Source organism: Thamnophis elegans, chromosome 4 (assembly GCF_009769535.1).
Source record: "Thamnophis elegans isolate rThaEle1 chromosome 4, rThaEle1.pri, whole genome shotgun sequence".
NCBI classification, from domain to species: domain Eukaryota; kingdom Metazoa; phylum Chordata; class Lepidosauria; order Squamata; family Colubridae; genus Thamnophis; species Thamnophis elegans.
Genome location: NC_045544.1, coordinates 24,171,646 through 24,184,156, shown reverse-complemented (window position 1 = coordinate 24,184,156; position 12,511 = coordinate 24,171,646). Strand labels below are relative to the sequence as shown.

At 36.5% G+C, this 12,511-nt stretch overlaps 1 protein-coding gene across 1 annotated transcript in view; it reads right to left on the bottom strand.

The window, feature by feature from the left end:
* The window catches only part of UFL1 (UFM1 specific ligase 1), a 36,873-nt gene extending 28,777 nt beyond the window's left edge, over positions 1 to 8,096 (bottom strand). The window contains exons 1-5 of the mRNA XM_032215412.1: positions 7,947 to 8,096; positions 4,279 to 4,424; positions 2,412 to 2,440; positions 1,608 to 1,705; positions 429 to 543 (exon numbers count right to left, since the gene is read on the bottom strand). Of these exons, the coding sequence (XP_032071303.1) occupies positions 429 to 543; positions 1,608 to 1,705; positions 2,412 to 2,440; positions 4,279 to 4,424; positions 7,947 to 8,023 (465 nt within the window). The 5' untranslated portion in view covers positions 8,024 to 8,096. The remainder of the gene's footprint in view (positions 1 to 428; positions 544 to 1,607; positions 1,706 to 2,411; positions 2,441 to 4,278; positions 4,425 to 7,946) is intronic.
* Positions 8,097 to 12,511: the final 4,415 nt, after the last annotated feature.

Below are 12,511 nucleotides of genomic sequence, written 5' to 3'. Positions count from 1 at the left end.
CTTCCATCCTTCCGAGGTGGGTAAAATGAGGACCCAGATTGTTGGGGGCAATATGCTGACTCTCTGTAAACCGCTTAGAGAGGCCTGAAAGGCCTATGAAGCGGTATATAAGTCTACTGCTATTGCTATTGTTTCATAGAGAATTTCATCAAAGCAATCATGTAATTGGTTCTGAATTACTTTTCATAATTTAAAAGCTACCTTACTTCCTGGTTATTAGGCAAGCAGTTGCCAAGAGATTGGATACAACCCTTACCCTAACAATGTGGCAGAAAAAACTAAATTATAGCTATGCATATGAGATCAGTTATGGTTTAAATCTCAAGTCAAAATATGTTATCACATTACATTTAAGATATAACTGGGAATCCAAATAGCTACCAAAGTGAAATAGTTTCTGTGAAAAAAGTAATTTTCAGATGAATTACCTGTTTCAAGAAGTCTCCTGGAAGATCATACGCCTTGCATAAGTCAGATATTTTCACTTGGCCGCATTCCTGCAACTTGTCATTTATTTCTTCTGCTATGCGATCTAAGTAATTTCTGATATGACATGAAGAATCAGTATTAGTGTAATATTTCAAATGTGCTACTAAATATACATATCATCAGTAATTGGTTTAGGAATGGTACTTGATGATAAAACAAAAAAGATATCGCTGTATAGTGCCTGACAATAAAACTTTCAAGGAACAGAGTAATTTTATTCAAATAAAAGTTACTGTTAAGTCCATATTTTCAGGTGGTGAAGCAACAATTTCGTTGTTTGGGGAACATTATGCTATCATACCTCTGGATCTCTGTTTTTTTGGTGGATTTTAAGAGGGCTTCAGGAATTTTAGATTGTGCCTTCCCTAATAGAGATTCTTGTTTTTAATGTTGCTTTTGTTTACTGTTTTCAATCTATTGTTTTTCTTATAAGCAGTTCACAGCCAGGGTATAATAGAATATAATTGCACACAGGTCTATATAACTGCAAAGTGGAAATGGAGATATACAAATAGCCAATTCTTTGGTCCTGTTGTTCTATGAACTTCCTTGTAGTTTATAAAATTCAGTATTTCTTTATACTAAAATCCCAAGCTCCAAACAGCATAATGTAACTTAAAAGTAAGGGAACTTTTGTATGTAATAAGATTTTTTTAAATTTCCTTTTTGTCTCTTTTACTAGTTCCCAAAGACAGACTACTTGTTACTGCTCTCATTCACCTTCATTTTAGATATTAGACATAAATGTCTCTGTTTTCACCATGCTTTCTCTTTTTTAGCTCTTCCCCTCCTAGTATTATTTAGTAATGTTACTGAGATGTAAATTTGATATATTAAATAAATAAACAAACAAATAAATAAAATAAATAAATCCAGAGTGCTTTTCTTTAGTTTGGATTTCTTTTTTTACCATCTAGACAGCGACACTATTTCAAGATGAACCATTTGTCTCCAGTTTAACAAGAAAAATACAATATATTGCAGTTTACAATAAAGTCTAGAATAGTATTTTGATGGGTTCGAAACCTGAAAGGTTTATGCAAATGCAGATAAAGCTATTCCTCAAAATTATGTCTCAACTATAATTAGATTGCATTTAATTATCCTAAGCAACTCACTCATCTATAAGTTGTCCCAATACCAATCGAACTGTTCGATCTGATTTGACAATGTTGTTAGCTCGGTTCTCAATATGGAGCAGATCAACGTTTATTATCTGGCAGAGCAAAGAAAGGAGGAATAAGTTAGTAATTAGTATTTTATCACGGTCACTGACCCGAGTTCAACAAATTAACAGCAGTTGAAACAGAACAAATGCAGAATGAATAGTTTATAGCAAATGTATCTGGCTTTACAAATACTGCAAATATAGCAAAATCTAATTTGTTACCGCCCGTTAAAACGATATACTGACAATTTCCTACATAATTATTTAGCAGCTATTTCAATACACAACATTTTAATTAAAATATGGATCTGAAAAAGATTAAAACAAGACATGAAGTAATGTATCACTAAAATGTTATAAAATGATTCAATTTACTTGAAGTTTGAGAAGAAAACAGGTTAATGGAAATGAAATATTATATTTCTGCATGTATTGGTGAATATTCATTTTTATTTATACACTCACCAACATTCAATGGATGAATAAAAGGAAAGCTTTTCTCAAAAAGTTACAACAGCTTTAAGAGAAATTAAAGAAATTAAAACTACATGAGACTATTTCAGTATGAACAAAGTACAAAATTATAAACATAATAGAAACTAAATAGGTGATATATACAATGATTATAAAATCTACAGATATAAAACAGTTTATAACCCCTTTATTTAATGACAAAGCCACTAAAAACACCTATAAACTTCAACCTGACTTAATAAAGGGAAAATAAACAATGTTTATAATGAAGTCCAATTACCTGTTGCAAATCCACAATGTTCACTCGACCTGTAATAAGATTTTGAAAAAAAGAATGCCGGGAAATATTAATATTTGTTCATTACGTTTTTCATTTTGACTTCAAATCTCCAAAGTAACTTGGGACCACTTTAAGCATTAATTATATCTATGACTGCTGCCTATAATATTTTCTCCAGCATGGTTGCCTCCATCTGTATGTTACTTTCCTCTATATATACAGGTTTTCCTCAACTTACAACCACAACTGAGCCCACAATTTATGTTGCTAAGTGGGAAATTTGTTGAGTTTTGCCCCCCTTTACAATTTTTCTTGCCACATTTGTTAAGTGAACTACTCCAGCTGTTAAATTAGTAACCTGGTTGTGAAGTGAATCTGGTTTCCCCATTGACTTTGCTTGTCAGAAGGTCGAAAAAGGGGGTCCCATGACCCCTGGACACTGCAATTGTCATAAATGTGAGTCAGTTGTCAATCACGTGACCCTGGGGATGCTGAAACCGTGAAAAGTGTGAAAAATGGTTGTCAGTTTTTTCAGTGTCATTGTAACTTTGAATGTGAACTGTTGTTAGGTCGAGGGCTATCTGTATTCTCTTGCACTAAGGGGAACATACCATTTATGAAACAGGTGCTTCTACAACTTTAAAAGCAAAGACTGAATCAGCACCACCAAGAATAGTAAAGAGGGAGAAAATGCTGAGTACAAGTATTTACAATAAGCCTTGCACTGGTATGGCTGCTATTTTTGTAAAGAGATTGATTCAATGATTTTTTTTAATGGGAGGCATAAAGATGCCTTCTTTCCTGGCTAAAGTAAAAATGAAATCAACTCAACAATGCAGACATTAATTTGAGTAAGGGAAGAGCAAGATTGCTAGGGCTGAAGTCTTGATAGCATTTGTTTTTACATTCTGCAATAAAAACTGCAATCATTTTATTATAAAAACATGATATAATCCTTACAGTGAAGTTCAAAAGAGCTAAACTATTATCTACTGTGTTTTATGAGGTTGGGAAGGTGCTGCCACAAGCATCACAACAAACACATTCACAAGAATGAAAGCTGCCTTGGAAAGTATTTTAATATTACAGGAGTACTGCCTTTATCAGGCAAGGAATGTTTCAGAAGGATGAAGGAAGTTATGCAAGATTTGTCAAGAAAATGTCATTGGAGAGAGAAAATATTCAAACCAATGTAGTCCTGAATCACATTGGGGTACCACAGAGGCATTTCTTATAAAAATGCAAAGAGGTGGGAAATCTATTTTTTGTTTTTTATTCACTTCATGGATAAAATATCAGTGAACTAATGCAGTGATTAAAAAAAACTGTGTCCAATGAAATTTTTAACGGTTCTATTCAATACAGATATATAATTTTCCACCAGAGATGAACTCTGCGCTTGAAATCCATATAAAAATACTTTTCTTGCCGTTCCTTCTAAGAAATGACCATTGAGTATTACATTAGCCAAGCAATATATAGCTTGACAAAAGGGATTTACCTGATGGAAAATGTCATTGAACTCAATGAGATTTCTGAATAGAGAAGTTTAGTGTTCAACATAAATTTAAACAAAAGTATTATTAGAATTTTGGCTAATGCTTTTAGAACTGAAATGCCTAAAATGTTTCTCCTGCTAAATTCAAGTACTCTCTCAGGAAAAATGCACTTCTACTGGAAATACGGCTTGTAGAATCTCAGTATCTATTATTAGGCACTGTACCATGATTTCAGTTTTAAAATTATTATTATACAATGCCTAAATGAGAAAGTTACACATTTCAGTAACACCTTTTTAAAAATAAGTGATATTTAACAACTTAACAAATTATGTCAAATTTTGAAAATTATATCAATGGACACTTACCACCACGAATAAGAAGTTCATCACGTATTTCTTTGCTAATCTGTGCAGGAGTGATATACTCTTTTCCATCAAGAGTATGTACTACATCCAACTGTTTTTCATCAATTAACTTAGAAACAATTTCTATGCAATTACGTTCTGACAGTCTGTATATTGAAAGAACAGAGAGAATTTGCATGTAATCCTAAATATCTGACCTTAAATGTGCATTTTGCCAGGACAGGTAGTCCTCATTTAGCTACTGTTTCAGAAAGCACATATTTGGTTATAATGGTGATTAAAGTTACTTTGAAACCAATGCCTACATTTACAATACTTGCAGACTCTCTCTCTCTCTCTCTTTCCCTTCCCTCCCTCCTCCTCTCTCCCCCCTTCCCCGCTCTCTCTCTGTCATATATTCAATATTACAGTCAGTTAATTTGTATTGTCCTGTGCCTTAGCAACCTCCCCCCCCCCACTTTGTGGAATAAGCGCCCTCTTCCTCAGCTACTTTTCTCCACAGCATAATGCATCTCTATTGCAAGTTAACAAGCTCAGCTGTATAAGCTTAATTAGTTGATTAAATCTCTCCAGGACAGCTGCTGCTTGAAATTGACCAATCCTTAATCAGTTTCATACTAAAGGTTTTTGGGCCTCTTAAGCAGCTGGTGGCAGGAAGTGTGAGAAGACTAGGGAAGCAGCAGACTTTAGAGTACATTTCTTTCAGTGTATATACTCCATTGTCTGCCAGGTTACTCTCTTGTAATCCTTTCCTCTACAATGAATTTAAATAGAAACATTAATTCTCTTCTTGCTAATTATTCTAAGGCTTGTTTTGAGCCCTCCAAATGGTGGGGAGTGAGGAAAAAGGACATTTGCCCTTTTATCCAGTATCCTTGTGAGTTGGGCTCTGGAAACTTGCCCAATATTTGGGTTTAGATGGCTGTTTGGGGTTGTATCCTTCTGAAGCTGTAAAGCAAATGACAGCTGAAGTAAAATCATCAGCATAGTCACTGTCACATAATTATCACGTAGCAAGTGCTACCTGTAAGGACCAAATTGCTAGAAGCAATTATGATTACTAAATAAGGACTTCCTGTAATATATTGTACAGATATATCAACAATCTATATTTTAGATATATTTGTTAGAGTAATTTTTCTCTACACGTGTAGAATCCAAATACCCCCTTATATCTGTGTAATTTTAAACATTTTCAATAATTTATTTTTTGTAAATAATGTCCCATGGTTTAGGTTAAATTAGGATTATGTCAGTACTGGTACTATCTGACAAAAATATGCATACCAGCATCGTGATATGTGCTACTCCAGTGAAACATTAAAAGTTCAAAGCTGCCTATAATTTAGGTCTGGACCTTCTTGTCTATTTTCTATCAAACTTCCAGTATCCAACTTATCAGAAATTCAGCATCCAGGGCTTTGAAAATTCTATAGAATCTACAATTACCATGTATGAAATACATTTTAAATATGAATCATGAAGACTACTATTTCCAAGTTAAACACTTTTAAAATCAGTATCGATATATTCATCCAAGTAGGATTTTATGAAAGTTGATTTTCCCAATGCTTATTATTATTGTAACTTCATTTCCCCAAAATTCTGTTTCAAGAATCCTGCTGAATTAAGTAACTTTATCACCACAGGGTTTTTTTTTTATAACACCCCTTTTTTCTGTTATACAAGCTATGCAATTGTTGAAAGGAATAGTATCAAAGTCAGTTTTAGTCACTCTTTTCATAGGCAGATATGGCCCCAGTTCATAATATACTTCATGATAATTGTAATAAAATGAAATAACTGTTTTCAATCTAGGTATTCTTCAAATAGTAGACAGTTTTCAGAATTCTCCAAACAATATGTCTATCACAAAATATTTTGGGAGTTGATCCATACATCCAGAGTTTGAAGTAAAATAATCATTAATGTGACAATTTACAAAAATTGAGCTGCTATGTATGTATGTGTGTATGTATGTATATGTGTATGTATGTATGTATGTATGTATCTATCTATCTATCTATCTCTATCTATCTATCTATCTATCTATCTATCTATCTATCTATCTATCTCCATCTATTCTATCTATCTATCTATCTATCTATCTATCTATCTATCTATCTATCTAAACTATCATGGAATCCTCAACTTTATAATTAAATTCTGCATGTTAAAGATATCATGGATAGATGTAGGTAGTTTGGATTAGATTAAATTCCCCATAGATACTTCAGAATGTGGGGACCCAATGTAATACAATCATGCAACTCTTTATGACAACTGCATCTTTTCCAAAATTTATGTGGCTTTCTTTCTGGTCCTTTATGTGTTGCACTGTATTAATATTTATCAAAATTCTAACCTAAATATATTAAGTATGTGGTTAAAAACCTGAAAGGCTTTTATTTTACAAGGAACTGAATTCTCTTTTTATCCTTTAATAGGGGAATGACAAATTGTTTTTTATTTAGAAGCTTCAGATTTCCATCTGTTACAACATCTAAGGTAAAGGTAAAGGTTCCCCTCGCACATATGTGCTAGTTGTTCCCGACTCTAGGGGACGGTGCTCATCTCCGTTTCAAAGCCAAAGAGCGAGCGCTGTCCAAAGACATCTCCATGGTCATGTGGCTGGCATGACTAAACGCCGAAGGCGCATGGAACGCTGTTATCTTCCCACCAAAGGTGGTTCCTATTTTTCTACTTGCATTTTTACGTGCTTTCGAACTGCTAGGCTGCCAGAAGCTGGGACAAGTAACGGGAGCTCACTCTGTTACGCAGAGCTAGGGTTTCGAACTGCCAACCTTTCTGATCGACAAGCTTAGCCACTGAGCCATCGACAAGCTTAGCCACTGAGCCATCTCATTCCCTGTTCTAACATCTACCTGCCAGGAAAAACAATTTTTTACAGTGCTTTCTTATGCCATTGGAAACCATTATTAACAATTTTTGTGACAGTAAATTCAGAAGACACATTATTTTGGTCTTTAAAAACGTGTTTCTCTATGAGATTAGTGCAGTCTGCAAAAGAAACTGGTAGTTCAAGTGTTGAACATCTGAAGATGTCACCAGGAAAGCTCTTTGCCCTATAAACATGTTTCAGACAGGAAGGCACACTGGTAAATTTCATGCACTTTCCATAAAGAGCAGCAAGGAAACCCTGACATGATAAATAGATAAATACAGATATATGTAGGCAGAATTTTTGTTTTTGTAGACCTGGGCGTATCCCTTTGATAGTAGGCTTGCAGGAAAATCTAAGCAAATCCCTTGATCGTTTGTTTAGTTCCTGGCATGAAAAAAACCATGTTTGTTTAGCTCCTGGCAAGGGAAAAATCATCCCAGTCAATCACCACTTGATAGCAGCAGTCAAGTATGGGATGCAGTTGACGCTTTTGAAAGGAAGCCAAAAAGGGGCAGCTCTAATTGAGACATTACGGTAGATTTGTTCAGAAGCCTCCCCTTTTATTAAAAGCGGGAACGACGCGCCGCTTCTTCCATAAGCTTTACGGTCCTGACATGGGACAGAAAGTTAAGGTGCAACAGAGCATTGGAAAAGCGTCGCTGGGGTGGGGGCGGGGGCGACGTGTATTTGTGACTACAGCGAGCGTAAGGCGGAGGTGGGGGGGCTTCTTCCTCGCTCCGCCCACCTAGTACGTTCCTCTCACCTCTGGGTCGCCTGGGCGAACTGAGCGGATTGAAACTGCTGGGACAACTTGAGGATTTCTTCCCACGTAGCAGCCATCGCAGTCCCAGGTCTGGTCGGGGGAGGGTGGAGAGACGACGGAACAGGGGAAAAGGGGCGTGTCCAAAAGAAGGCTTCGAAAATCACACGTCAGCTCAACGATGCCTTCCCAGCGACCGGCCGCGAGCAGGAACAATATTCCTCACGTCTTCGCATTATAAAGGCGCTTCGGTCGGTGACAGCGCCACCTGCAGGAGAGATGGTCTGTTAGGGCGGAGATGCGGGCCGATTGCTTTGAGTTTTTCTTATCCCGAATCGGAAACCTGACCCGTGGTCGTGGCTGCATGTAAAAACCAGATTTACCCTTTGGATCCTTGGCATTTGCGAAAATACGTTGCCCCTTGGATAAACGGAGAAAGCCGTCTCCGTATACTGCAATCCTATTGGAATCAAATCTTTTTTAAAAACCAATACGCATTTCACGATGTTCGAGAAACAACTTTTTTTCTTGCTTTTCCTCACTTTTCTCTTCCCCTTCCCCTATCTTCCCTACTATTTACTTTTGTATTTTTTTGTATGTTATATTATAAACTAATAAAAAAATGTTAACTTGAAACAACTTGCGCGCACGCACCCACACACCCACACCCACACCCACAGACAGACGGGGGGGGGGAGGGAGAGAGAGAGAGAGAGAGAGAGAGAGAGCGCTTCTGAGTGCCTTAAGACAATGGTGGAAAAGTTGTAACTCTTGCAAAAGGTTCCTTCGCACAACGTTTTCTTTTCCCCAAAACTCAGATAGAAAGATAGGCATGAATGAATGAATGAATGAATGAATGAATGAATGAGGTAGGGTCTCCTGCTTGGCCAGGGGCTGGACTAGATGACCTACAAGGTCCCTACCAGCTGTTATTCTGTTAAGTCTAAGATCTTGTTAGAATCGATATTGACAGGTGGAGAACTCCATGGGAGCTAACTTGTAGTCATTCCACCCAGCTGACCTATAGCAGAAAGCTAAAAAATACAAAATCCCACACCGCCCCCCCCCAAGAAACAAAAACAACAATAATCCAACGACGACAACGCGAGATGGAATCTTTCTCCCTCCACGCTGTGTTAGCGTTTGCAAAACAAAATTGAGAAGGACAGTGCTTAAGCGGCGAAATGATAATGATTATATATATATATATATATATATATATATATATATATATATATATATATATATATATATATATATATATATATATTTGTGTTTGTTTTTGTTTTTTTAAATTTGTGCTGAGTTTATTTGTGCGGGTTTCTGTCGTGATGGACTCTTGTGACGAGCCGAAGGACAGATGATGGAAGCAGTTAGCTTCCTCCCATAATTGGGGCTTACCAGGGGTTGTAAAAAATCTAATATATATATATATATTAGATATATATATATATGTGAAGTGAGAGGGAAAAGCCCAGAAGCTGAAAAGCAAGTTGACCTAAGGGAGCCTGGCGATTTCTGATGTATTGCAGGTAAATTGGTAATAAATAAGTGCTGCTCCACGACTAAGACAACAGGGCTGGAGAGGGACATGGAAATGAGCCAAAACAAATGGCTTGTAGATACCCTAAAGATGCAGAAGAAGTACAGTCTCCTGCAAATCAAGTTTTATGTCTGGTGCCAGTCCATGTAGTTTTGCTTGACAGAAATGTACAAGTGATATGTCATGGTGGAGAATGGAAGTGGAGAATTACCACGCCCAACACATAGTCCTGGATTTTCTAAGTGTTTCCCCATCTAATAGCTGTTCAGGCTTGATCATACTTAGTTTCTGATTCCAGGCAAGGTTAGCAAAGTATTTGCTACCTCTGCCAAATGCAGGAAACTTTCATTGTTGAGTGAACACATAAATGATTGTGTTATGTTAAATGATGTATAATGCCTGTCAGCGAACTGCACAATTTGTTCTAAAGGGTGCAAATTACCCGCTGTCTGCAAGGAATATAAAGCTTCCATTCCCCACTATCCTGTCAGAGCTGAAGAAGCTTCTTGGATGAGAAGCGAAACGTCTTAAAAAAAAAACTAGAAAGTCCAGGTGCCTCCTGAAAAAGCACCTTTGGGATATCTACACTGTGGATTAGGGTGAGACAATGGTAATGTCACTGAGGATGTATTACTGAAAGATGATTCATGGTTGGGGCAATGAGCTCTCCTTGGATAATATCAGTTTAATGGGGTAGTGAAGTGAACAGTTTATTCATTTTATTAATTTCTTATATAGCACTTAAAATTTATTTTATAATTCAGCACTTCATATAGTTCATGCAGTTATCCCTCTGAATGCTCCTTACTCTGTAAGCTTGTGTAAAAATTAAAAAGGCATTATTGGAAACTAAAATAGTTTACAATAACAAAGATATCCTACATATGATCCGTTCAAGCCTGGAGAGAGTTACCAGATATTTGAATAGATTGAGGGAGTGGGGGGGACAAATAGGGCACAAAAAGAGAACATATTATTTAGCCTTCTCAGCACTCATAACAATTCAACCTTCCTGTCACTAATAACAAAAATTGCAGTGAAAAACAGAGAAAAAACCCTTAGATCTACATTTAGATGAAATAACTTTTTCAAACATCAGAAAGACTGGTTTTTCAATCACAATATTTTCCAAACCATTATTTTCAATAATATATGCTGTCAATAGAATAGACAATGACACACTTTTCAAATTTTACCATAGAAACACAGTTTACAGTGATTGAAAATTTGAAGTGGCTGGATTGAAGTTGATTGCTAGAATCAGGAAATAAATTGAATAATGTAAATCTAAGTTATTGAATTGACAGACATGAAAGAAAGAAGCAAATAATGTACAAGGTCATAAAATATAAAAGTTTGAATGACTTTGTGTAAAAAAGTCCCCCCCTTCCCCTAAAATCCTCAAAATTCCCCTTCCCCAAATACAGGAAGCTGGACAGTATTTGATTTGATCAAGTTTAAACCAGATCTGAACTGCTATATTAGAATCTAATACAGAAAGCGGTGTCATTCTGTTAGGAGCTAATCTATGATTTATTAATTTAGTTCAGTTGTATGCTTCAATGGCTTTTGCATTGGATGACAATCTTAATTAATAAATTTACTGCCAATTCTTTTAGCATATTCTAGCTAATTCATACCTAGGGTCAAACTTGATCTGTCCTTGGCAAAAAGCTCATTCAGCGAAATTGCAGCTCAGAGGGAAGTTAAAACAAATTCAAGTATTCAAGTTCATATACACTCCACGCACACTTGTATATATATTACTAGATGCAATTTGCTGGCAATATTACAAGAAAACAATGTGAAACCAACATTGCTAAGATATTCTATCTTAACAAAAATACTAAAAGGAATAATGTGAGATGAAATTATTACCAAGATGCAAAGCAGATTACAGGTAATAATTCGATTTACAATAGTTCATTTAATGACCGTTCAAAGTTACAACTCCACTGAAAAAAGTGACTTACCACCATTTTTCACACTTATGACCATTGCAGCATCCCCGTGGTCATGTGAACAAAATTCAGTGCTTGGCAACAGACTCATATTTATGACGGTTGCAGTGTCTCAAGGTCATGTAATCCCCTTGTGTGTCTTTCTGATCAGGAAAGTCAATGTGGAAGCCAGATTCATTTAACAACCATGTGACCAGAGGTGGTATTCAACCAGGTCTCTCTGGTTCAGGTGAACCGGTAGTGACAGCTGCAGAAGGCTCCGCCCACTCTCCCAGCATAATGCGCAAGCAGTGTGCATGCACAGAAAGCGATGCACATGCGCAGACGTGGCGGGTGCAAGTTAACCGTGCATGCTCACATTTGCAAACCGGTAGTGAAGGTTAGTGAATCCCACCACTGTCTGGGACTAACGTAACAACTGCAGTGATTCATTAACCACTGTGGCAAGAAATGTTGTAAAATGGGGTAAAACTCACTTAACAAATGTCTTGTTAAAGAACAGAAATTTTGGGCTAAATTGTGGTCCTAAGTCGAGCACTGCTTGTATTGTGTTTGGGCTGTAAGGTTTCTTTTGTGCTAAAAGTTTGCCTTCTTTTTTTTCCTGACAGGTCCAAATTCAAACCATCGGTGACAAGAGGTGAGGAGAAGCGGGGAGGTCTTAACTTTGAATGGTGACTGTCTTGTCCTAAGTTGAGGACTACCTGTGAATGTATAGTAGCCTTTTAAGACTTGGAATTTTTTCAGGGCATACAGTAGATAATCTTTTTCTGAATACAAGGGGTGGGAGGGAGGGAGCCCATAAATACTTAATCATTTGAAAAGAGATCAACCCAGTTTATTTTGATCACTGTCAACAGTATTAACACAATCCTTTAAGCCCATCTCTCAAAATAAATCTTTCAGTACTATCAGGGAGGGGGTGTCCTTTGACATGCATTCATGTGTATATCCTAGATTACCTATCACAAAGAAATGTGACATCTAAGCATTGCTTCAAGGGGAGTTCTTTTTAATCAAGACCCTATTATTTAGTGCAGATCTCATTGTTTTTTAGTGGGAAATAG